This window comes from Salmo trutta, chromosome 33, assembly GCF_901001165.1.
Source record: "Salmo trutta chromosome 33, fSalTru1.1, whole genome shotgun sequence".
Lineage (NCBI taxonomy): Eukaryota > Metazoa > Chordata > Actinopteri > Salmoniformes > Salmonidae > Salmo > Salmo trutta.
In genome coordinates this window covers 38,164,462-38,191,416 of record NC_042989.1, presented here as the reverse complement: position 1 = coordinate 38,191,416, position 26,955 = coordinate 38,164,462, and the positions used below count along the sequence as shown (strand labels likewise).

Here is a 26,955-nt window from a genome sequence, read left to right as displayed (position 1 = left end):
ACAAAAGCCGCGGCCCTTGCAACGCAAGGGGAAACCCTACTTCAAGTCTCAGAAAACGCTATTAGCGCGCACCACCGCTAACTAGCTAGCCATTTCACATCGGTTACATTTGTCTGTGACGACCGGTCTCTATAGCCAGACTGTGCTCACTGAGTCTGTACCTAGTCAGTGTTTTCCTCAGTTTTCTATCAGTCACAGTGGTCAGATAGTCTGCCACCAAGTACTGTCTGTTTAGAGCCAAATAGCATTGAAGTTTACTTTGATTTTTTGTGGTGTCTTTCCAATAGGTGATATATTTTTGTTTTTGTTTTGTGATGATTTGGTTGGGCCAGATTTTCTAGGTGCTGTCCTGAGGCTCTATGGGGTTGGTTTGGGTTAGTGAACTGAGCCTCAGAACCAGCTGGCTGAGGGGACTCTTCTCTTGTTTAATCTCTTGCCATTATAGAGCTGTGTGATGGAATGTTTTGGGTTCACTTGTTTTTATATGGTTGTAAAAGTTGATGGCTCTTTTTTCTATTCGAATGAGGAGGGGGTTTTGGACCAATTCTGCTCTACATGCGTTATTTTGAGTTTTTCTTTGCACTTGTATTACAGTCTTGCAAAACTCTGCATGCAGTATTTCAATTGGATGTTTGTCCCATTTGGTGAATTCATTATTAGAGAGTCGATCCCATACTTCACTGCCATATAGAGCAATTGGTTCTATAACCGATTGGAACATTTTGACCCAGATTCTAATTGGAATTTCGATTTTAATGTTCCTTTTAATGGCATAGAATGCTCTTCTGGCTTTGTCTCTCAGCTCATTCACAGCCCTGTGAAAGCTACCTGTGTTGCTGATATTTAGTCCTAGATAAGTGTCGTTTTTGGTGTGTTCTAATAGAACTGTGTCCAAATAGAATTTATATTTGTCATCCTGATTTCTGGACCTTTTTTGGAATATCATTATATTTGGGTTTTTTAGGTTAACGGACAGAGCCCAGGTCTGACAACCTGTGAAGACGATCTAGGTGCTGCTGTAACCCCTCTTTAGTGGGAGACAGCAGCACCAGGTCATCTGTCTACAGCAGACCCTCTTTAGTGGGAGACAGCAGCACCAGGTCATCTGTCTACAGCAGACCCTCTTTAGTGGGAGACAGCAGCACCAGGTCATCTGTCTACAGCAGACCCTCTTTAGTGGGAGACAGCAGCACCAGGTCATCTGTCTACAGCAGACCCTCTTTAGTGGGAGACAGCAGCACCAGGTCATCTGTCTACAGCAGACCCTCTTTAGTGGGAGACAGCAGCACCAGGTCATCTGTCTACAGCAGACCCTCTTTAGTGGGAGACAGCAGCACCAGGTCATCTGTCTACAGCAGACCCTCTTTAGTGGGAGACAGCAGCACCAGGTCATCTGTCTACAGCAGACCCTCTTTAGTGGGAGACAGCAGCACCAGGTCATCTGCGTACAGCAGACCCTCTTTAGTGGGAGACAGCAGCACCAGGTCATCTGTCTACAGCAGACCCCTCTTTAGTGGGAGACAGCAGCACCAGGTCATCTGTCTACAGCAGACCCTCTTTAGTTGGAGACAGCAGCACCAGGTCATCTGCGTACAGCAGACCCTCTTTAGTGGGAGACAGCAGCACCAGGTCATCTGTCTACAGCAGACCCTCTTTAGTGGGAGACAGCAGCACCAGGTCATCTGTCTACAGCAGACCCTCTTTAGTGGGAGACAGCAGCACCAGGTCATCTGTCTACAGCAGACCCTCTTTAGTTGGAGACAGCAGCACCAGGTCATCTGTCTACAGCAGACCCTCTTTAGTGGGAGACAGCAGCACCAGGTCATCTGTCTACAGCAGACCCTCTTTAGTGGGAGACAGCAGCACCAGGTCATCTGTCTACAGCAGACCCTCTTTAGTTGGAGACAGCAGCACCAGGTCATCTGCGTACAGCAGACCCTCTTTAGTGGGAGACAGCAGCACCAGGTCATCTGTCTACAGCAGACCCTCTTTAGTGGGAGACAGCAGCACCAGGTCATCTGCGTACAGCAGACCCTCTTTAGTTGGAGACAGCAGCACCAGGTCATCTGTCTACAGCAGACCCTCTTTAGTTGGAGACAGCAGCACCAGGTCATCTGTCTACAGCAGACCCTCTTTAGTGGGAGACAGCAGCACCAGGTCATCTGTCTACAGCAGACCCTCTTTAGTTGGACACAGCAGCACCAGGTCATCTGTCTACAGCAAACCCTCTTTAGTTGGAGACAGCAGCACCAGGTCATCTGTCTACAGCAGACCCTCTTTAGTGGGAGACAGCAGCACCAGGTCATCTGTCTACAGCAGACCCTCTTTAGTTGGAGACAGCAGCACCAGGTCATCTGTCTACAGCAGACCCTCTTTAGTGGGAGACAGCAGCACCAGGTCATCTGTCTACAGCAGACCCTCTTTAGTTGGAGACAGCAGCACCAGGTCATCTGTCTACAGCAGACCCTCTTTAGTTGGAGACAGCAGCACCAGGTCATCTGTCTACAGCAGACCCTCTTTAGTGGGAGACAGCAGCACCAGGTCATCTGTCTACAGCAGACCCTCTTTAGTTGGAGACAGCAGCACCAGGTCATCTGTCTACATCAGACCCTCTTTAGTTGGAGACAGCAGCACCAGGTCATCTGCGTACAGCAGACCCTCTTTAGTGGGAGACAGCAGCACCAGGTCATCTGCGTACAGCAGACCCTCTTTAGTTGGAGACAGCAGCACCAGGTCATCTGTCTACAGCAGACCCTCTTTAGTGGGAGACAGCAGCACCAGGTCATCTGTCTACAGCAGACCCTCTTTAGTTGGAGACAGCAGCACCAGGTCATCTGTCTACAGCAGACCCTCTTTAGTGGGAGACAGCAGCACCAGGTCATCTGTCTACAGCAGACCCTCTTTAGTTGGAGACAGCAGCACCAGGTCATCTGTCTACAGCAGACCCTCTTTAGTGGGACACAGCAGCACCAGGTCATCTGTCTACATCAGACCCTCTTTAGTTGGAGACAGCAGCACCAGGTCATCTGCGTACAGCAGACCCTCTTTAGTGGGAGACAGCAGCACCAGGTCATCTGTCTACAGCAGACCCTCTTTAGTGGGAGAAAGCAGCACCAGGTCATCTGCGTACAGCAGACCCTCTTTAGTGGGAGACAGCAGCACCAGGTCATCTGTCTACAGCAGACCCTCTTTAGTTGGAGACAGCAGCACCAGGTCATCTGCGTACAGCAGACACTCTTTAGTTGGAGACAGCAGCACCAGGTCATCTGTCTACAGCAGACCCTCTTTAGTTGGAGACAGCAGCACCAGGTCATCTGTCTACAGCAGACCCTCTTTAGTTGGAGACAGCAGCACCAGGTCATCTGCGTAAAGCAGACCCTCTTTAGTGGGAGACAGCAGCACCAGGTCATCTGTCTACAGCAGACCCTCTTTAGTGGGAGACAGCAGCACCAGGTCATCTGTCTACAGCAGACCCTCTTTAGTGGGAGACAGCAGCACTAGGTCATCTGTCTACAGCAGACCCTCTTTAGTGGGAGACAGCAGCACCAGGTCATCTGCGTACAGCAGACCCTCTTTAGTTGGAGACAACAGCACCAGGTCATCTGTCTACAGCAGACCCTCTTTAGTTGGAGACAGCAGCACCAGGTCATCTGTCTACAGCAGACCCTCTTTAGTTGGAGACAGCAGCACCAGGTCATCTGTCTACAGCAGACCCTCTTTAGTGGGAGACAGCAGCACCAGGTCATCTGTCTACAGCAGACCCTCTTTAGTTGGAGACAGCAGCACCAGGTCATCTGTCTACAGCAGACCGTCTTTAGTGGGAGACAGCAGCACCAGGTCATCTGTCTACAGCAGACCCTCTTTAGTTGGAGACAGCAGCACCAGGTCATCTGTCTACAGCAGACCCTCTTTAGTGGGAGACAGCAGCACCAGGTCATCTGCGTACAGCAGACCCTCTTTAGTTGGAGACAGCAGCACCAGGTCATCTGCATACAGCAGACCCTCTTTAGTGGGAGACAGCAGCACCAGGTCATCTGTCTACAGCAGACCCTCTTTAGTTGGAGACAGCAGCACCAGGTCATCTGCGTACAGCAGACCCTCTTTAGTGGGAGACAGCAGCACCAGGTCATCTGTCTACAGCAGACCCTCTTTAGTTGGAGACAGCAGCACCAGGTCATCTGTCTACAGCAGACCCTCTTTAGTTGGAGACAGCAGCACCAGGTCATCTGCGTACAGCAGACCCTCTTTAGTTGGAGACAGCAGCACCAGGTCATCTGTCTACAGCAGACCCTCTTTAGTTGGAGACAGCAGCACCAGGTCATCTGTCTACAGCAGACCCTCTTTAGTGGGAGACAGCAGCACCAGGTCATCTGCGTACAGCAGACCCTCTTTAGTGGGAGACAGCAGCACCAGGTCATCTGCGTACAGCAGACCCTCTTTAGTTGGAGACAGCTGCAGCAGGTCATCTGCGTACAGCAGACCCTCTTTAGTTGGAGACAGCAGCACCAGGTCATCTGCGTACAGCAGACCCTCTTTAGTGGGAGACAGCAGCACCAGGTCATCTGTCTACAGCAGACCCTCTTTAGTTGGAGACAGCAGCACCAGGTCATCTGTCTACAGCAGACCCTCTTTAGTGGGAGACAGCAGCACCAGGTCATCTGCGTACAGCAGACCCTCTTTAGTTGGAGACAGCAGCACCAGGTCATCTGCGTACAGCAGACCCTCTTTAGTGGGAGACAGCAGCACCAGGTCATCTGTCTACAGCAGACCCTCTTTAGTGGGAGACAGCAGCACCAGGTCATCTGTCTACAGCAGACCCTCTTTAGTGGGAGACAGCAGCACCAGGTCATCTGTCTACAGCAGACCCTCTTTAGTGGGAGACAGCAGCACCAGGTCATCTGTCTACAGCAGACCCTCTTTAGTGGGAGACAGCAGCACCAGGTCATCTGTCTACAGCAGACCCTCTTTAGTTGGAGACAGCAGCACCAGGTCATCTGTCTACAGCAGACCCTCTTTAGTGGGAGACAGCAGCACCAGGTCATCTGTCTACAGCAGACCCTCTTTAGTTGGAGATAGCAGCACCAGGTCATCTGTCTACAGCAGACCCTCTTTAGTTGGAGACAGCAGCACCAGGTCATCTGTCTACAGCAGACTCTCTTTAGTGGGAGACAGCAGCACCAGGTCATCTGTCTACAGCAGACCCTCTTTAGTGGGACACAGCAGCACCAGGTCATCTGTCTACATCAGACCCTCTTTAGTTGGAGACAGCAGCACCAGGTCATCTGCGTACAGCAGACCCTCTTTAGTGGGAGACAGCAGCACCAGGTCATCTGCGTACAGCAGACCCTCTTTAGTTGGAGACAGCAGCACCAGGTCATCTGTCTACAGCAGACCCTCTTTAGTGGGAGACAGCAGCACCAGGTCATCTGTCTACAGCAGACCCTCTTTAGTTGGAGACAGCAGCACCAGGTCATCTGCGTACAGCAGACCCTCTTTAGTGGGAGACAGCAGCACCAGGTCATCTGTCTACAGCAGACCCTCTTTAGTTGGAGACAGCAGCACCAGGTCATCTGTCTACATCAGACCCTCTTTAGTTGGAGACAGCAGCACCAGGTCATCTGCGTACAGCAGACCCTCTTTAGTGGGAGACAGCAGCACCAGGTCATCTGCGTACAGCAGACCCTCTTTAGTTGGAGACAGCAGCACCAGGTCATCTGTCTACAGCAGACCCTCTTTAGTGGGAGACAGCAGCACCAGGTCATCTGTCTACAGCAGACCCTCTTTAGTTGGAGACAGCAGCACCAGGTCATCTGTCTACAGCAGACCCTCTTTAGTGGGAGACAGCAGCACCAGGTCATCTGTCTACAGCAGACCCTCTTTAGTTGGAGACAGCAGCACCAGGTCATCTGTCTACAGCAGACCCTCTTTAGTGGGACACAGCAGCACCAGGTCATCTGTCTACATCAGACCCTCTTTAGTTGGAGACAGCAGCACCAGGTCATCTGCGTACAGCAGACCCTCTTTAGTGGGAGACAGCAGCACCAGGTCATCTGTCTACAGCAGACCCTCTTTAGTGGGAGAAAGCAGCACCAGGTCATCTGCGTACAGCAGACCCTCTTTAGTGGGAGACAGCAGCACCAGGTCATCTGTCTACAGCAGACCCTCTTTAGTTGGAGACAGCAGCACCAGGTCATCTGCGTACAGCAGACACTCTTTAGTTGGAGACAGCAGCACCAGGTCATCTGTCTACAGCAGACCCTCTTTAGTTGGAGACAGCAGCACCAGGTCATCTGTCTACAGCAGACCCTCTTTAGTTGGAGACAGCAGCACCAGGTCATCTGCGTACAGCAGACCCTCTTTAGTGGGAGACAGCAGCACCAGGTCATCTGTCTACAGCAGACCCTCTTTAGTGGGAGACAGCAGCACCAGGTCATCTGTCTACAGCAGACCCTCTTTAGTGGGAGACAGCAGCACTAGGTCATCTGTCTACAGCAGACCCTCTTTAGTGGGAGACAGCAGCACCAGGTCATCTGCGTACAGCAGACCCTCTTTAGTTGGAGACAACAGCACCAGGTCATCTGTCTACAGCAGACCCTCTTTAGTTGGAGACAGCAGCACCAGGTCATCTGTCTACAGCAGACCCTCTTTAGTTGGAGACAGCAGCACCAGGTCATCTGTCTACAGCAGACCCTCTTTAGTGGGAGACAGCAGCACCAGGTCATCTGTCTACAGCAGACCCTCTTTAGTTGGAGACAGCAGCACCAGGTCATCTGTCTACAGCAGACCGTCTTTAGTGGGAGACAGCAGCACCAGGTCATCTGTCTACAGCAGACCCTCTTTAGTTGGAGACAGCAGCACCAGGTCATCTGTCTACAGCAGACCCTCTTTAGTGGGAGACAACAGCACCAGGTCATCTGCGTACAGCAGACCCTCTTTAGTTGGAGACAGCAGCACCAGGTCATCTGCATACAGCAGACCCTCTTTAGTGGGAGATAGCAGCACCAGGTCATCTGTCTACAGCAGACCCTCTTTAGTTGGAGACAGCAGCACCAGGTCATCTGCGTACAGCAGACCCTCTTTAGTGGGAGACAGCAGCACCAGGTCATCTGTCTACAGCAGACCCTCTTTAGTTGGAGACAGCAGCACCAGGTCATCTGTCTACAGCAGACCCTCTTTAGTTGGAGACAGCAGCACCAGGTCATCTGCGTACAGCAGACCCTCTTTAGTTGGAGACAGCAGCACCAGGTCATCTGTCTACAGCAGACCCTCTTTAGTTGGAGACAGCAGCACCAGGTCATCTGTCTACAGCAGACCCTCTTTAGTGGGAGACAGCAGCACCAGGTCATCTGCGTACAGCAGACCCTCTTTAGTGGGAGACAGCAGCACCAGGTCATCTGCGTACAGCAGACCCTCTTTAGTTGGAGACAGCTGCAGCAGGTCATCTGCGTACAGCAGACCCTCTTTAGTTGGAGACAGCAGCACCAGGTCATCTGCGTACAGCAGACCCTCTTTAGTGGGAGACAGCAGCACCAGGTCATCTGTCTACAGCAGACCCTCTTTAGTTGGAGACAGCAGCACCAGGTCATCTGTCTACAGCAGACCCTCTTTAGTGGGAGACAGCAGCACCAGGTCATCTGCGTACAGCAGACCCTCTTTAGTTGGAGACAGCAGCACCAGGTCATCTGCGTACAGCAGACCCTCTTTAGTGGGAGACAGCAGCACCAGGTCATCTGTCTACAGCAGACCCTCTTTAGTGGGAGACAGCAGCACCAGGTCATCTGTCTACAGCAGACCCTCTTTAGTGGGAGACAGCAGCACCAGGTCATCTGTCTACAGCAGACCCTCTTTAGTGGGAGACAGCAGCACCAGGTCATCTGTCTACAGCAGACCCTCTAGTGGGAGACAGCAGCACCAGGTCATCTGTCTACAGCAGACCCTCTTTAGTTGGAGACAGCAGCACCAGGTCATCTGTCTACAGCAGACCCTCTTTAGTGGGAGACAGCAGCACCAGGTCATCTGTCTACAGCAGACCCTCTTTAGTTGGAGATAGCAGCACCAGGTCATCTGTCTACAGCAGACCCTCTTTAGTGGGAGACAGCAGCACCAGGTCATCTGTCTACAGCAGACCCTCTTTAGTTGGAGACAGCAGCACCAGGTCATCTGCGTACAGCAGACCCTCTTTAGTGGGAGACAGCAGCACCAGGTCATCTGTCTACAGCAGACCCTCTTTAGTTGGAGACAGCAGCACCAGGTCATCTGCGTACAGCAGACCCTCTTTAGTGGGAGACAGCAGCACCAGGTCATCTGTCTACAGCAGACCCTCTTTAGTTGGAGACAGCAGCACCAGGTCATCTGCGTACAGCAGACCCTCTTTAGTGGGAGACAGCAGCACCAGGTCATCTGTCTACAGCAGACCCTCTTTAGTGGGAGACAGCAGCACCAGGTCATCTGTCTACAGCAGACCCTCTTTAGTTGGAGACAGCAGCACCAGGTCATCTGTCTACAGCAGACCCTCTTTAGTGGGAGAAAGCAGCACCAGGTCATCTGTCTACAGCAGACCCTCTTTAGTTGGAGACAGCAGCACCAGGTCATCTGTCTACAGCAGACCCTCTTTAGTTGGAGACAGCAGCACCAGGTCATCTGTCTACAGCAGACCCTCTTTAGTGGGAGACAGCAGCACCAGGTCATCTGTCTACAGCAGACCCTCTTTAGTGGGAGACAGCAGCACCAGGTCATCTGTCTACAGCAGACCCTCTTTAGTTGGAGATAGCAGCACCAGGTCATCTGTCTACAGCAGACCCTCTTTAGTGGGAGACAGCAGCACCAGGTCATCTGTCTACAGCAGACCCTCTTTGGTTGGAGACAGCAGCACCAGGTCATCTGCGTACAGCAGACCCTCTTTAGTGGGAGACAGCAGCACCAGGTCATCTGTCTACAGCAGACCCTCTTTAGTTGGAGACAGCAGCACCAGGTCATCTGCGTACAGCAGACCCTCTTTAGTTGGAGACAGCAGCACCAGGTCATCTGCGTACAGCAGACCCTCTTTAGTTGGAGACAGCAGCACCAGGTCATCTGTCTACAGCAGACCCTCTTTAGTGGGAGACAGCAGCACCAGGTCATCTGTCTACAGCAGACCCTCTTTAGTGGGAGACAGCAGCACCAGGTCATCTGTCTACAGCAGACCCTCTTTAGTGGGAGACAGCAGCACCAGGTCATCTGTCTACAGCAGACCCTCTTTAGTGGGAGACAGCAGCACCAGGTCATCTGTCTACAGCAGACCCTCTTTAGTGGGAGACAGCAGCACCAGGTCATCTGTCTACAGCAGACCCTCTTTAGTGGGAGACAGCAGCACCAGGTCATCTGTCTACAGCAGACCCTCTTTAGTGGGAGACAGCAGCACCAGGTCATCTGTCTACAGCAGACCCTCTTTAGTGGGAGACAGCAGCACCAGGTCATCTGTCTACAGCAGACCCTCTTTAGTGGGAGACAGCAGCACCAGGTCATCTGTCTACAGCAGACCCTCTTTAGTGGGATACAGCAGCACCAGGTTATCTGTCTACAGCAGACCCTCTTTAGTTGGAGACAACAGCACCAGGTCATCTGTCTACAGCAGACCCTCTTTAGTGGGAGACAGCAGCACCAGGTCATCTGTCTACAGCAGACCCTCTTTAGTTGGAGACAGCAGCACCAGGTCATCTGCGTACAGCAGACCCTCTTTAGTGGGAGACAGCAGCACCAGGTCATCTGTCTACAGCAGACCCTCTTTAGTGGGAGACAGCAGCACCAGGTCATCTGTCTACAGCAGACCCTCTTTAGTGGGAGACAGCAGCACCAGGTCATCTGTCTACAGCAGACCCTCTTTAGTGGGAGACAGCAGCACCAGGTCATCTGTCTACAGCAGACCCTCTTTAGTGGGAGACAGCAGCACCAGGTCATCTGTCTACAGCAGACCCTCTTTAGTTGGAGACAACAGCACCAGGTCATCTGTCTACAGCAGACCCTCTTTAGTGGGAGACAGCAGCACCAGGTCATCTGTCTACAGCAGACCCTCTTTAGTGGGAGACAGCAGCACCAGGTCATCTGCGTACAGCAGACCCTCTTTAGTTGGAGACAGCACCAGGTCATCTGTCTACAGCAGACCCTCTTTAGTTGGAGACAGCAGCACCAGGTCATCTGTCTACAGCAGACCCTCTTTAGTTGGAGACAGCAGCACCAGGTCATCTGCGTACAGCAGACCCTCTTTAGTGGGAGACAGCAGCACCAGGTCATCTGTCTACAGCAGACCCTCTTTAGTGGGAGACAGCAGCACCAGGTCATCTGTCTACAGCAGACCCTCTTTAGTGGGAGACAGCAGCACCAGGTCATCTGTCTACAGCAGACCCTCTTTAGTGGGAGACAGCAGCACCAGGTCATCTGTCTACAGCAGACCCTCTTTAGTGGGATACAGCAGCACCAGGTCATCTGTCTACAGCAGACCCTCTTTAGTTGGAGACAACAGCACCAGGTCATCTGTCTACAGCAGACCCTCTTTAGTGGGAGACAGCAGCACCAGGTCATCTTTCTACAGCAGACCCTCTTTAGTGGGAGACAGCAGCACCAGGTCATCTGTCTACAGCAGACCCTCTTTAGTTGGAGACAGCAGCACCAGGTCATCTGCGTACAGCAGACCCTCTTTAGTTGGAGACAGCAGCACCAGGTCATCTGTCTACAGCAGACCCTCTTTAGTTGGAGACAGCAGCACCAGGTCATCTGTCTACAGCAGACCCTCTTTAGTGGGAGACAGCATCACCAGGTCATCTGTCTACAGCAGACCCTCTTTAGTTGGAGACAGCAGCACCAGGTCATCTGCGTACAGCAGACACTCTTTAGTAGGAGACAGCAGCACCAGGTCATCTGTCTACAGCAGACCCTCTTTAGTTGGAGACAGCAGCACCAGGTCATCTGTCTACAGCAGACCCTCTTTAGTGGGAGACAGCAGCACCAGGTCATCTGTCTACAGCAGACCCTCTTTAGTTGGAGACAGCAGCACCAGGTCATCTGCGTACAGCAGACCCTCTTTAGTGGGAGACAGCAGCACCAGGTCATCTGTCTACAGCAGACCCTCTTTAGTGGGAGACAGCAGCACCAGGTCATCTGTCTACAGCAGACCCTCTTTAGTGGGAGACAGCAGCACCAGGTCATCTGTCTACAGCAGACCCTCTTTAGTGGGAGACAGCAGCACCAGGTCATCTGTCTACAGCAGACCCTCTTTAGTGGGAGACAGCAGCACCAGGTCATCTGTCTACAGCAGACCCTCTTTAGTGGGAGACAGCAGCACCAGGTCATCTGTCTACAGCAGACCCTCTTTAGTGGGAGACAGCAGCACCAGGTCATCTGTCTACAGCAGACCCTCTTTAGTGGGATACAGCAGCACCAGGTCATCTGTCTACAGCAGACCCTCTTTAGTTGGAGACAACAGCACCAGGTCATCTGTCTACAGCAGACCCTCTTTAGTGGGAGACAGCAGCACCAGGTCATCTGTCTACAGCAGACCCTCTTTAGTTGGAGACAGCACCACCAGGTCATCTGCGTACAGCAGACCCTCTTTAGTGGGAGACAGCAGCACCAGGTCATCTGTCTACAGCAGACCCTCTTTAGTGGGAGACAGCAGCACCAGGTCATCTGCGTACAGCAGACCCTCTTTAGTGGGAGACAGCAGCACCAGGTCATCTGCGTACAGCAGACACTCTTTAGTTGGAGACAGCAGCACCAGGTCATCTGTCTACAGCAGACCCTCTTTAGTTGGAGACAGCAGCACCAGGTCATCTGCGTACAGCAGACACTCTTTAGTTGGAGACAGCAGCACCAGGTCATCTGTCTACAGCAGACCCTCTTTAGTTGGAGACAGCAGCACCAGGTCATCTGTCTACAGCAGACCCTCTTTAGTGGGAGACAGCAGCACCAGGTCATCTGTCTACAGCAGACTCTGTTTAGTTGGAGACAGCAGCACCAGGTCATCTGTCTACAGCAGACCCTCTTTAGTGGGAGACAGCAGCACCAGGTCATCTGTCTACAGCAGACCCTCTTTAGTGGGAGACAGCAGCACCAGGTCATCTGTCTACAGCAGACCCTCTTTAGTGGGAGACAGCAGCACCAGGTCATCTTTCTACAGCAGACCCTCTTTAGTGGGAGACAGCAGCACCAGGTCGTCTGTCTACAGCAGACCCTCTTTAGTGGGAGACAGCAGCACCAGGTCATCTGCGTACAGCAGACCCTCTTTAGTGGGAGACAGCAGCACCAGGTCATCTGCGTACAGCAGACCCTCTTTAGTTGGAGACAGCTGCAGCAGGTCATCTGCGTACAGCAGACCCTCTTTAGTTGGAGACAGCAGCACCAGGTCATCTGCGTACAGCAGACCCTCTTTAGTGGGAGACAGCAGCACCAGGTCATCTGTCTACAGCAGACCCTCTTTAGTTGGAGACAGCAGCACCAGGTCATCTGTCTACAGCAGACCCTCTTTAGTGGGAGACAGCAGCACCAGGTCATCTGCGTACAGCAGACCCTCTTTAGTTGGAGACAGCAGCACCAGGTCATCTGCGTACAGCAGACCCTCTTTAGTGGGAGACAGCAGCACCAGGTCATCTGTCTACAGCAGACCCTCTTTAGTGGGAGACAGCAGCACCAGGTCATCTGTCTACAGCAGACCCTCTTTAGTGGGAGACAGCAGCACCAGGTCATCTGTCTACAGCAGACCCTCTTTAGTGGGAGACAGCAGCACCAGGTCATCTGTCTACAGCAGACCCTCTTTAGTGGGAGACAGCAGCACCAGGTCATCTGTCTACAGCAGACCCTCTTTAGTTGGAGACAGCAGCACCAGGTCATCTGTCTACAGCAGACCCTCTTTAGTGGGAGACAGCAGCACCAGGTCATCTGTCTACAGCAGACCCTCTTTAGTTGGAGATAGCAGCACCAGGTCATCTGTCTACAGCAGACCCTCTTTAGTTGGAGACAGCAGCACCAGGTCATCTGTCTACAGCAGACTCTCTTTAGTGGGAGACAGCAGCACCAGGTCATCTGTCTACAGCAGACCCTCTTTAGTGGGACACAGCAGCACCAGGTCATCTGTCTACATCAGACCCTCTTTAGTTGGAGACAGCAGCACCAGGTCATCTGCGTACAGCAGACCCTCTTTAGTGGGAGACAGCAGCACCAGGTCATCTGCGTACAGCAGACCCTCTTTAGTTGGAGACAGCAGCACCAGGTCATCTGTCTACAGCAGACCCTCTTTAGTGGGAGACAGCAGCACCAGGTCATCTGTCTACAGCAGACCCTCTTTAGTTGGAGACAGCAGCACCAGGTCATCTGCGTACAGCAGACCCTCTTTAGTGGGAGACAGCAGCACCAGGTCATCTGTCTACAGCAGACCCTCTTTAGTTGGAGACAGCAGCACCAGGTCATCTGTCTACATCAGACCCTCTTTAGTTGGAGACAGCAGCACCAGGTCATCTGCGTACAGCAGACCCTCTTTAGTGGGAGACAGCAGCACCAGGTCATCTGCGTACAGCAGACCCTCTTTAGTTGGAGACAGCAGCACCAGGTCATCTGTCTACAGCAGACCCTCTTTAGTGGGAGACAGCAGCACCAGGTCATCTGTCTACAGCAGACCCTCTTTAGTTGGAGACAGCAGCACCAGGTCATCTGTCTACAGCAGACCCTCTTTAGTGGGAGACAGCAGCACCAGGTCATCTGTCTACAGCAGACCCTCTTTAGTTGGAGACAGCAGCACCAGGTCATCTGTCTACAGCAGACCCTCTTTAGTGGGACACAGCAGCACCAGGTCATCTGTCTACATCAGACCCTCTTTAGTTGGAGACAGCAGCACCAGGTCATCTGCGTACAGCAGACCCTCTTTAGTGGGAGACAGCAGCACCAGGTCATCTGTCTACAGCAGACCCTCTTTAGTGGGAGAAAGCAGCACCAGGTCATCTGCGTACAGCAGACCCTCTTTAGTGGGAGACAGCAGCACCAGGTCATCTGTCTACAGCAGACCCTCTTTAGTTGGAGACAGCAGCACCAGGTCATCTGCGTACAGCAGACACTCTTTAGTTGGAGACAGCAGCACCAGGTCATCTGTCTACAGCAGACCCTCTTTAGTTGGAGACAGCAGCACCAGGTCATCTGTCTACAGCAGACCCTCTTTAGTTGGAGACAGCAGCACCAGGTCATCTGCGTACAGCAGACCCTCTTTAGTGGGAGACAGCAGCACCAGGTCATCTGTCTACAGCAGACCCTCTTTAGTGGGAGACAGCAGCACCAGGTCATCTGTCTACAGCAGACCCTCTTTAGTGGGAGACAGCAGCACTAGGTCATCTGTCTACAGCAGACCCTCTTTAGTGGGAGACAGCAGCACCAGGTCATCTGCGTACAGCAGACCCTCTTTAGTTGGAGACAACAGCACCAGGTCATCTGTCTACAGCAGACCCTCTTTAGTTGGAGACAGCAGCACCAGGTCATCTGTCTACAGCAGACCCTCTTTAGTTGGAGACAGCAGCACCAGGTCATCTGTCTACAGCAGACCCTCTTTAGTGGGAGACAGCAGCACCAGGTCATCTGTCTACAGCAGACCCTCTTTAGTTGGAGACAGCAGCACCAGGTCATCTGTCTACAGCAGACCGTCTTTAGTGGGAGACAGCAGCACCAGGTCATCTGTCTACAGCAGACCCTCTTTAGTTGGAGACAGCAGCACCAGGTCATCTGTCTACAGCAGACCCTCTTTAGTGGGAGACAACAGCACCAGGTCATCTGCGTACAGCAGACCCTCTTTAGTTGGAGACAGCAGCACCAGGTCATCTGCATACAGCAGACCCTCTTTAGTGGGAGATAGCAGCACCAGGTCATCTGTCTACAGCAGACCCTCTTTAGTTGGAGACAGCAGCACCAGGTCATCTGCGTACAGCAGACCCTCTTTAGTGGGAGACAGCAGCACCAGGTCATCTGTCTACAGCAGACCCTCTTTAGTTGGAGACAGCAGCACCAGGTCATCTGTCTACAGCAGACCCTCTTTAGTTGGAGACAGCAGCACCAGGTCATCTGCGTACAGCAGACCCTCTTTAGTTGGAGACAGCAGCACCAGGTCATCTGTCTACAGCAGACCCTCTTTAGTTGGAGACAGCAGCACCAGGTCATCTGTCTACAGCAGACCCTCTTTAGTGGGAGACAGCAGCACCAGGTCATCTGCGTACAGCAGACCCTCTTTAGTGGGAGACAGCAGCACCAGGTCATCTGCGTACAGCAGACCCTCTTTAGTTGGAGACAGCTGCAGCAGGTCATCTGCGTACAGCAGACCCTCTTTAGTTGGAGACAGCAGCACCAGGTCATCTGCGTACAGCAGACCCTCTTTAGTGGGAGACAGCAGCACCAGGTCATCTGTCTACAGCAGACCCTCTTTAGTTGGAGACAGCAGCACCAGGTCATCTGTCTACAGCAGACCCTCTTTAGTGGGAGACAGCAGCACCAGGTCATCTGCGTACAGCAGACCCTCTTTAGTTGGAGACAGCAGCACCAGGTCATCTGCGTACAGCAGACCCTCTTTAGTGGGAGACAGCAGCACCAGGTCATCTGTCTACAGCAGACCCTCTTTAGTGGGAGACAGCAGCACCAGGTCATCTGTCTACAGCAGACCCTCTTTAGTGGGAGACAGCAGCACCAGGTCATCTGTCTACAGCAGACCCTCTTTAGTGGGAGACAGCAGCACCAGGTCATCTGTCTACAGCAGACCCTCTTTAGTGGGAGACAGCAGCACCAGGTCATCTGTCTACAGCAGACCCTCTTTAGTTGGAGACAGCAGCACCAGGTCATCTGTCTACAGCAGACCCTCTTTAGTGGGAGACAGCAGCACCAGGTCATCTGTCTACAGCAGACCCTCTTTAGTTGGAGATAGCAGCACCAGGTCATCTGTCTACAGCAGACCCTCTTTAGTGGGAGACAGCAGCACCAGGTCATCTGTCTACAGCAGACCCTCTTTAGTTGGAGACAGCAGCACCAGGTCATCTGCGTACAGCAGACCCTCTTTAGTGGGAGACAGCAGCACCAGGTCATCTGTCTACAGCAGACCCTCTTTAGTTGGAGACAGCAGCACCAGGTCATCTGCGTACAGCAGACCCTCTTTAGTGGGAGACAGCAGCACCAGGTCATCTGTCTACAGCAGACCCTCTTTAGTTGGAGACAGCAGCACCAGGTCATCTGCGTACAGCAGACCCTCTTTAGTGGGAGACAGCAGCACTAGGTCATCTGTCTACAGCAGACCCTCTTTAGTGGGAGACAGCAGCACCAGGTCATCTGTCTACAGCAGACCCTCTTTAGTTGGAGACAGCAGCACCAGGTCATCTGTCTACAGCAGACCCTCTTTAGTGGGAGAAAGCAGCACCAGGTCATCTGTCTACAGCAGACCCTCTTTAGTTGGAGACAGCAGCACCAGGTCATCTGTCTACAGCAGACCCTCTTTAGTTGGAGACAGCAGCACCAGGTCATCTGTCTACAGCAGACCCTCTTTAGTGGGAGACAGCAGCACCAGGTCATCTGTCTACAGCAGACCCTCTTTAGTGGGAGACAGCAGCACCAGGTCATCTGTCTACAGCAGACCCTCTTTAGTTGGAGATAGCAGCACCAGGTCATCTGTCTACAGCAGACCCTCTTTAGTGGGAGACAGCAGCACCAGGTCATCTGTCTACAGCAGACCCTCTTTGGTTGGAGACAGCAGCACCAGGTCATCTGCGTACAGCAGACCCTCTTTAGTGGGAGACAGCAGCACCAGGTCATCTGTCTACAGCAGACCCTCTTTAGTTGGAGACAGCAGCACCAGGTCATCTGCGTACAGCAGACCCTCTTTAGTTGGAGACAGCAGCACCAGGTCATCTGCGTACAGCAGACCCTCTTTAGTTGGAGACAGCAGCACCAGGTCATCTGTCTACAGCAGACCCTCTTTAGTGGGAGACAGCAGCACCAGGTCATCTGTCTACAGCAGACCCTCTTTAGTGGGAGACAGCAGCACCAGGTCATCTGTGTACAGCAGACCCTCTTTAGTGGGAGACAGCAGCACCAGGTCATCTGTCTACAGCAGACCCTCTTTAGTGGGAGACAGCAGCACCAGGTCATCTGTCTACAGCAGACCCTCTTTAGTGGGAGACAGCAGCACCAGGTCATCTGTCTACAGCAGACCCTCTTTAGTGGGAGACAGCAGCACCAGGTCATCTGTCTACAGCAGACCCTCTTTAGTGGGAGACAGCAGCACCAGGTCATCTGTCTACAGCAGACCCTCTTTAGTGGGAGACAGCAGCACCAGGTCATCTGTCTACAGCAGACCCTCTTTAGTGGGAGACAGCAGCACCAGGTCATCTGTCTACAGCAGACCCTCTTTAGTGGGAGACAGCAGCACCAGGTCATCTGTCTACAGCAGACCCTCTTTAGTGGGATACAGCAGCACCAGGTTATCTGTCTACAGCAGACCCTCTTTAGTTGGAGACAACAGCACCAGGTCATCTGTCTACAGCAGACCCTCTTTAGTGGGAGACAGCAGCACCAGGTCATCTGTCTACAGCAGACCCTCTTTAGTTGGAGACAGCAGCACCAGGTCATCTGCGTACAGCAGACCCTCTTTAGTGGGAGACAGCAGCACCAGGTCATCTGTCTACAGCAGACCCTCTTTAGTGGGAGACAGCAGCACCAGGTCATCTGTCTACAGCAGACCCTCTTTAGTGGGAGACAGCAGCACCAGGTCATCTGTCTACAGCAGACCCTCTTTAGTGGGAGACAGCAGCACCAGGTCATCTGTCTACAGCAGACCCTCTTTAGTGGGAGACAGCAGCACCAGGTCATCTGTCTACAGCAGACCCTCTTTAGTTGGAGACAACAGCACCAGGTCATCTGTCTACAGCAGACCCTCTTTAGTGGGAGACAGCAGCACCAGGTCATCTGTCTACAGCAGACCCTCTTTAGTGGGAGACAGCAGCACCAGGTCATCTGCGTACAGCAGACCCTCTTTAGTTGGAGACAGCACCAGGTCATCTGTCTACAGCAGACCCTCTTTAGTTGGAGACAGCAGCACCAGGTCATCTGTCTACAGCAGACCCTCTTTAGTTGGAGACAGCAGCACCAGGTCATCTGCGTACAGCAGACCCTCTTTAGTGGGAGACAGCAGCACCAGGTCATCTGTCTACAGCAGACCCTCTTTAGTGGGAGACAGCAGCACCAGGTCATCTGTCTACAGCAGACCCTCTTTAGTGGGAGACAGCAGCACCAGGTCATCTGTCTACAGCAGACCCTCTTTAGTGGGAGACAGCAGCACCAGGTCATCTGTCTACAGCAGACCCTCTTTAGTGGGATACAGCAGCACCAGGTCATCTGTCTACAGCAGACCCTCTTTAGTTGGAGACAACAGCACCAGGTCATCTGTCTACAGCAGACCCTCTTTAGTGGGAGACAGCAGCACCAGGTCATCTTTCTACAGCAGACCCTCTTTAGTGGGAGACAGCAGCACCAGGTCATCTGTCTACAGCAGACCCTCTTTAGTTGGAGACAGCAGCACCAGGTCATCTGCGTACAGCAGACCCTCTTTAGTTGGAGACAGCAGCACCAGGTCATCTGTCTACAGCAGACCCTCTTTAGTTGGAGACAGCAGCACCAGGTCATCTGTCTACAGCAGACCCTCTTTAGTGGGAGACAGCATCACCAGGTCATCTGTCTACAGCAGACCCTCTTTAGTTGGAGACAGCAGCACCAGGTCATCTGCGTACAGCAGACACTCTTTAGTAGGAGACAGCAGCACCAGGTCATCTGTCTACAGCAGACCCTCTTTAGTTGGAGACAGCAGCACCAGGTCATCTGTCTACAGCAGACCCTCTTTAGTGGGAGACAGCAGCACCAGGTCATCTGTCTACAGCAGACTCTCTTTAGTTGGAGACAGCAGCACCAGGTCATCTGCGTACAGCAGACCCTCTTTAGTGGGAGACAGCAGCACCAGGTCATCTGTCTACAGCAGACCCTCTTTAGTGGGAGACAGCAGCACCAGGTCATCTGTCTACAGCAGACCCTCTTTAGTGGGAGACAGCAGCACCAGGTCATCTGTCTACAGCAGACCCTCTTTAGTGGGAGACAGCAGCACCAGGTCATCTGTCTACAGCAGACCCTCTTTAGTGGGAGACAGCAGCACCAGGTCATCTGTCTACAGCAGACCCTCTTTAGTGGGAGACAGCAGCACCAGGTCATCTGTCTACAGCAGACCCTCTTTAGTGGGAGACAGCAGCACCAGGTCATCTGTCTACAGCAGACCCTCTTTAGTGGGATACAGCAGCACCAGGTCATCTGTCTACAGCAGACCCTCTTTAGTTGGAGACAACAGCACCAGGTCATCTGTCTACAGCAGACCCTCTTTAGTGGGAGACAGCAGCACCAGGTCATCTGTCTACAGCAGACCCTCTTTAGTTGGAGACAGCACCACCAGGTCATCTGCGTACAGCAGACCCTCTTTAGTGGGAGACAGCAGCACCAGGTCATCTGTCTACAGCAGACCCTCTTTAGTGGGAGACAGCAGCACCAGGTCATCTGCGTACAGCAGACCCTCTTTAGTGGGAGACAGCAGCACCAGGTCATCTGCGTACAGCAGACACTCTTTAGTTGGAGACAGCAGCACCAGGTCATCTGTCTACAGCAGACCCTCTTTAGTTGGAGACAGCAGCACCAGGTCATCTGCGTACAGCAGACACTCTTTAGTTGGAGACAGCAGCACCAGGTCATCTGTCTACAGCAGACCCTCTTTAGTTGGAGACAGCAGCACCAGGTCATCTGTCTACAGCAGACCCTCTTTAGTGGGAGACAGCAGCACCAGGTCATCTGTCTACAGCAGACTCTCTTTAGTTGGAGACAGCAGCACCAGGTCATCTGTCTACAGCAGACCCTCTTTAGTGGGAGACAGCAGCACCAGGTCATCTGTCTACAGCAGACCCTCTTTAGTGGGAGACAGCAGCACCAGGTCATCTGTCTACAGCAGACCCTCTTTAGTGGGAGACAGCAGCACCAGGTCATCTTTCTACAGCAGACCCTCTTTAGTGGGAGACAGCAGCACCAGGTCGTCTGTCTACAGCAGACCCTCTTTAGTGGGAGACAGCAGCACCAGGTCATCTGTCTACAGCAGACCCTCTTTAGTTGGAGACAACAGCACCAGGTCATCTGTCTACAGCAGACCCTCTTTAGTGGGAGACAGCAGCACCAGGTCATCTGTCTACAGCAGACCCTCTTTAGTTGGAGACAGCAGCACCAGGTCATCTGCGTACAGCAGACCCTCTTTAGTTGGAGACAGCAGCACCAGGTCATCTGTCTACAGCAGACCCTCTTTAGTGGGAGACAGCAGCACCAGGTCATCTGTCTACAGCAGACCCTCTTTAGTTGGAGACAGCATCACCAGGTCATCTGTCTACAGCAGACCCTCTTTAGTGGGAGACAGCAGCACCAGGTCATCTGTCTACAGCAGACCCTCTTTAGTTGGAGACAGCAGCACCAGGTCATCTGCGTACAGCAGACCCTCTTTAGTTGGAGACAGCAGCACCAGGTCATCTGTCTACAGCAGACCCTCTTTAGTTGGAGACAGCAGCACCAGGTCATCTGCGTACAGCAGACCCTCTTTAGTGGGAGACAGCAGCACCAGGTCATCTGTCTACAGCAGACCCTCTTTAGTTGGAGACAGCAGCACCAGGTCATCTGCGTACAGCAGACCCTCTTTAGTGGGAGACAGCAGCACCAGGTCATCTGCGTACAGCAGACCCTCTTTAGTGGGAGACAGCAGCACCAGGTCATCTGTCTACAGCAGACCCTCTTTAGTGGGAGACAGCAGCACCAGGTCATCTGCGTACAGCAGACCCTCTTTAGTTGGAGACAGCAGCACCAGGTCATCTGTCTACAGCAGACCCTCTTTAGTTGGAGACAGCAGCACCAGGTCATCTGCGTACAGCAGACCCTCTTTAGTGGGAGACAGCAGCACCAGGTCATCTTTCTACAGCAGACCCTCTTTAGTGGGAGACAGCAGCACCAGGTCATCTGTCTACAGCAGACCCTCTTTAGTGGGAGACAGCAGCACCAGCTCATCTGTCTACAGCAGACCCTCTTTAGTGGGATACAGCAGCACCAGGTCATCTGTCTACAGCAGACCCTCTTTAGTGGGAGACAGCAGCACCAGGTCATCTGTCTACAGCAGACCCTCTTTAGTGGGAGACAGCAGCACCAGGTCATCTGTCTACAGCAGACCCTCTTTAGTTGGAGACAGCAGCACCAGGTCATCTTTCTACAGCAGACCCTCTTTAGTTGGAGACAGCAGCACCAGGTCATCTGCGTACAGCAGACCCTCTTTAGTGGGAGACAGCAGCACCAGGTCATCTGTCTACAGCAGACCCTCTTTAGTGGGAGACAGCAGCACCAGGTCATCTGCGTACAGCAGACCCTCTTTAGTGGGAGACAGCAGCACCAGGTCATCTGTCTACAGCAGACCCTCATTAGTGGGAGACAGCAGCACCAGGTCATCTGTCTACAGCAGACCCTCTTTAGTGGGAGACAGCAGCACCAGGTCATCTGCGTACAGCAGACCCTCTTTAGTGGGAGACAGCAGCACCAGGTCATCTGCCTACAGCAGACATTTGAGTTCAGTGTTGTGTAGGGTGAGACCAGGTGCTTCCTATTCTTCTAATGTTTTTGCCAATTCATTAATGTAGATGTTAAATAGTGTTGGACTTATTGGGCAGCCCTGTTTCACTCTATGTCCCCGAGAGAAGAAGTCTGTCTGCTTGTTGCCAATTTTAACCACACATTTGTTTTTAGTGTACATTGTCCCCATGTTGGAGAGCCAATTCCTCCTGATGAGGATTGTTTAATTTATTCCAATTCTCCCAGAAATGGTTTGATTCTATGGATTCCTCAATTCCATCCAGCTGTTTTCTAATGTGCTGTTCCTTTTTTGTTCTTAGGGTGTGTTTGTATTGCTTCAGTGTTTCCCCATATTAAAGGCGTATGTTTTTGTTGTCTGGTTCTCTGTGTTTTTGATTAGATATATTTCTCAATTACTTTCTTAGATTTTTGCAATCATTATCAAACCATTTTTCATTATCTGTATCTCTCTCTCTCGCTCTCTTTCTCTCCCTCTCTCTCTCTGTCTCTCTCTCTATCTCTCTCTGTCTCTCTCTCTCTCTCTCTCTGTCTAAATCTCTCTCTCTCTCTCTCTCTCTCTCTAGCCCAATGTAAAGCTGCACTATGTGGAGATGGGGACGGGGCCTCCGGTCATGCTGTGTCATGGCTTCCCTGAGAGCTGGTACTCCTGGAGATACCAGGTAAACACACATAGTACTCACACACACTAACAGACACACACTGACAGACACACACTAACAGACACACACTGACACACCCTCTCTCTCTCTCTCTTTCTCTCTCTTTCAAATTCAAATTCAAGCTGCTTTATTGGCATGAAAAACATTGTGTCAATATTGCCAAAGCAACAATGTATACAATATACATTGTAATAAACAATGTATACAATATACATTGTAATAAAATTATAAACAATAACAAATAATAATATAAAATGGAGTAAATAATAATAGTAAATTAAATACAAAAATAATAACAGTATAATGGTAACAGTCAATAGTAGAATGTAATGCAATAAATATAAAAATATAAATATGGAAAATGAAACTATAACTCATCATTACTACCACCACCACCACCACTAAACTGCTATCATTACCATTACCACCCATACTACTACTACCACTACTACTACCACCACCACTAAACTGCTATCATTACTACTACTACTACTACTACTACTACTACTACTACTACTACCACCACCACCATTACTAAACTGCTATCATTACCATTACCACCCATACCACTACCACTACTACTACTACCACCACCATCACTAAACTGCTATCATTACCATTACTACCCATACCACTACTACCACTACTACTACCACCACCACTAAACTGCTATCATTACTACTACTACTACTACTACTACTACTACTACTACTACTACTGCTACTACTACTACTACTACTACTGCTACTACTACTACTACTGCTACTACTGCTACTACTACATTTTAGTAATTTAGCAGACGCTCTTATCCAGAGCGACTTACAGTAGTGAATGCATACATTTCATACATTGAATTTAATTTCATGCATTTTTTTGTACTGGCCCCCCGTGGGAATCAAACCCACAACCCTGGCGTTGCACACACCATACTCTACCAACTGAGCCACAAGGAAGACCAATTCTGTTGCAAATACAGTATTTATTGCATGTGTCAACGAGCACTGTTTCCGCCCACTACTACTACTACCACCACCACCACTAAACTGCTATCATTACCATTACCACCCATACTACTACTACTACTACTACTACCACCATCACTAAACTGCTATCATTACCATTACCACCCATACCACTACTACTACTACTACCACCACCACCACCATTACTAAACTGCTATCATTACCATTACCACCCATACCACTACTACTACTACCACCATCACTAAACTGCTATCATTACCATTACCACCCATACCACTACTACTACTACTACCATCACTAAACTGCTATCATTACCATTACTACCCATACTACTACTACTACTACTACTACTACTACTACTACCATCACTAAACTGCTATCATTACCATTACTACCCATACTACTACTACTACCACCACCACCACTAAACTGCTATCATTACCATTACCACCCATACTACTACTACTACTACTACTACTACTACTACTACCATCACTAAACTGCTATCATTACCATTACTACCCATACTACTACTACTACCACCACCATCACTAAACTGCTATCATTACCATTACCACCCATACCACTACTACTACTACCACCACCATCACTAAACTGCTATCATTACCATTACCACCCATACTACTACTACTACTACTACTACTACCACCACCATCACTAAACTGCTATCATTACCATTACCACCCATACCACTACTACTACCACCACCACCACTAAACTGCTATCATTACCATTACCACCCATACTACTACTACTACCACCACCACCATCACTAAACTGCTATCATTACCATTACCACCCATACCACTACTACTACTACTACCACCACCATTAAACTGCTATCATTACCATTACCACCCATACCACTACTACTACTACTACTACTACCATCACTAAACTGCTATCATTACCATTACTACCCATACTACTACTACTACTACTACCACCACCACCACTAAACTGCTATCATTACCATTACCACCCATACCACTACTACTACTACTACTACTACCACCACCACTAAACTGCTATCATTACCATTACCACCCATACCACTACTACTACTACTACTACCACCACCACTAAACTGCTATCATTACCATTACCACCCATACCACTACTACTACTACCACCACCATCACTAAACTGCTATCATTACCATTACCACCCATACTACTACTACCACCACCATCACTAAACTGCTATCATTACCATTACCACCCATACCACTACTACTACCACCGGTCGGTCGGTCGGTCGGTCGGTCGGTCGGTCGGTCGGTCTGTCAAAATTCAGTTTAAGTGCTTTATTGTCATGGGAAACGTGTTTACATTGCCAAAGCAAGTGAAATCGATAATAAACAAAAGTGAAACAAACAATAAAAAATCAACAGTAAACATTAAACTCACAGAAGTTCCAAAATAACAAAGACATAGGATAGGAAGTGCAACTCAGTTTCCACCTCATTTTGTGGGCAGTGTTGCACATAGCTTGTCTTCTCTTGAGAGCCAGGTCAGCCTGCGGCGGCCTTTCTCAATAGCAAGGCTATGCTCACTGAACTCACTGAGTTCTTTACAATGTATCAAGTAATTATCTTTTTGTTGTCTCATGATTTGGTTGGGTCTAATTGTGTTGCTGTCCTGGGGCTCTGTGGGGTCTGTTTGTCTCTCTCTATCTCTGTCTGTCAGATCCCAGCTCTAGCTGATGCAGGGTTTAGAGTGGTTTCTCTGGACATGAAGGGCTACGGACAGTCTACAGCTCCACCAGGTCAGTATGTGTGTGTGTGTGTGTGTGTGTGTGTGTGTGTGTGTGTGTGTGTGTGTGTGTGTGTGTGTGTGTGTATCCCTACGGTCTTTCCTTTCTCACACTGGAGGCCTGCAGTTACACTACATGACCAAAAGTATGTGGACACCTGCTCGTCGAACATCTCACTCCATAATCATGGGCATTAATATGGAGTTGGCCCCCCCACTTTGCTGCTATAACAGCCTCCACTCTTCTGGGAAGGCTTTCCACTCGATGTTGGAACATTGCTTCGGGGACTGGCTTCCATTCAGCCGCAAGAGCATTAGTGAAGTCAGGCACTGATGTTGGGTGATTAGGCCTGGCTCGCAGTCGGCGTTCCAAATCATCCCAAAGGTGTTTGATAGGGTTGAGGTCAGGGCTCTGTGCAGGCCAGTCAAGTTCTTCCAAACCGATCTCGACAAACCATTTCTGTACCGGGGCATTGTCGTGTTGAAACAGGAAAAGGGCCTTCCCCAAACTGTTGCCACAAAGTTGGAAACACAGAATTGTCTAGAATGTCATTGTATGCTGTGGCGTTAAGATTTCCCTTCACTGGAACTAAGGGGCCCGACCCATGAAAAACAGCCTCAGACCATTATTCTTCTTCCTCCACCAAACTTTACAGTTGGCACTCTGCTATGGGGTAGGTAGCGTTCTCCTGGCATTAGATTCGTCTGTCGTGATTCCTCACTACAGAGAAAGCATTTCCACTGCCCCGGAGTCCAATGGCGGCGAGCTTTACCCAACTCCAGACGATGCTTAGCATTGCGCATGGTGATCTTAGGCTTGTGTGCCGGCTGCTCGGCAAACATTTCATGAAGCTCTCGACGAACAGTTATTGTGCTTTCAGAGCTTTCAATTGCTTTCAGAGGAACTCGGTGGTGAGTGTTGCAACCGAGGACAGACTGTTGCAACTACGTGCTTCAGCACACGGCGGTCCCGTTCTGTGAGCTTGTCCACACACTGTTGGCCATGTAGTGTATGTGACTGTAGACATGTACACATTAGAGGTCACAGTTATGCAACTGTAGACACAACTTGTTCTCTGCAGTTTTAAGGTCTCCCTGTATCTTTATATATATACAGGTCTCTCTGTATCTTTACTGCAGTGTCCAATATATACAACATAATAACACCATCATTATCACACTGTCTCTGTCTGTCTCTGTCTGTCTCTGTCTGTCTCTGTCTGTCTCTGTCTGTCTCTGTCTGTCTGTCTGTCTGTCTGTCTGTCTGTCTGTCTGTCTGTCTCTGTCTGTCTCTGTCTGTCTGTGTCTCTCGCTGTCTGTCTGTCTCTCTCTCTCTCTCTCTCTCTCTCTCTATCTCTCTCTCTCCCCATCTCAATTCAAGGGGCTTTATTGGCATGGGAAACATATGTTAACATATCTCTCTCTCTCTCATTTCTCTACAGATATAGAGGAGTACTCACAGGAACAGATCTGCCAGGTAAGGGGTGTGCACAGACACACGCAACATATTCTCTTTATCATTGATGTGATTCTAATGGTTTGTTGTATGTTCTTATCTCTAGGATCTTGTGACTTTCATGGATAAAATGGTGAGTCCTGCTACTGTATCTCTGGTCTGTAGCTCTGGTCTGTAGCTCTGGTCCTGGTATGTAGCTCTGGTCTGTAGCTCTGGTCCTGGTCTGAACACATGCTACTCTAGCTCTGGTCCTCATCTAATAATCAGCCCTGTGTGTTAAACTATTATGGAGAAGGATTAGGCACTACATAAGGGGTGTGATTTCCTGTAGGGAGAAGGATTAGGCACTACATAGGGGGTGTGATGCTACAGGAAGAGCTGAACATTTCCTTTTA

At 50.8% G+C, this 26,955-nt stretch overlaps 1 protein-coding gene across 1 annotated transcript in view; it reads left to right on the top strand.

Annotated features, from left to right (window-relative positions):
- Window positions 1-26,955, top strand: part of ephx2 (epoxide hydrolase 2, cytoplasmic) — a 53,653-nt gene that overhangs the window by 12,926 nt on the left and 13,772 nt on the right. Inside the window, exons 7-10 of the mRNA XM_029730865.1 lie at window positions 22,251-22,346; window positions 25,039-25,117; window positions 26,547-26,581; window positions 26,667-26,693. Coding sequence (XP_029586725.1) covers window positions 22,251-22,346; window positions 25,039-25,117; window positions 26,547-26,581; window positions 26,667-26,693 — 237 coding nt within the window. The remainder of the gene's footprint in view (window positions 1-22,250; window positions 22,347-25,038; window positions 25,118-26,546; window positions 26,582-26,666; window positions 26,694-26,955) is intronic.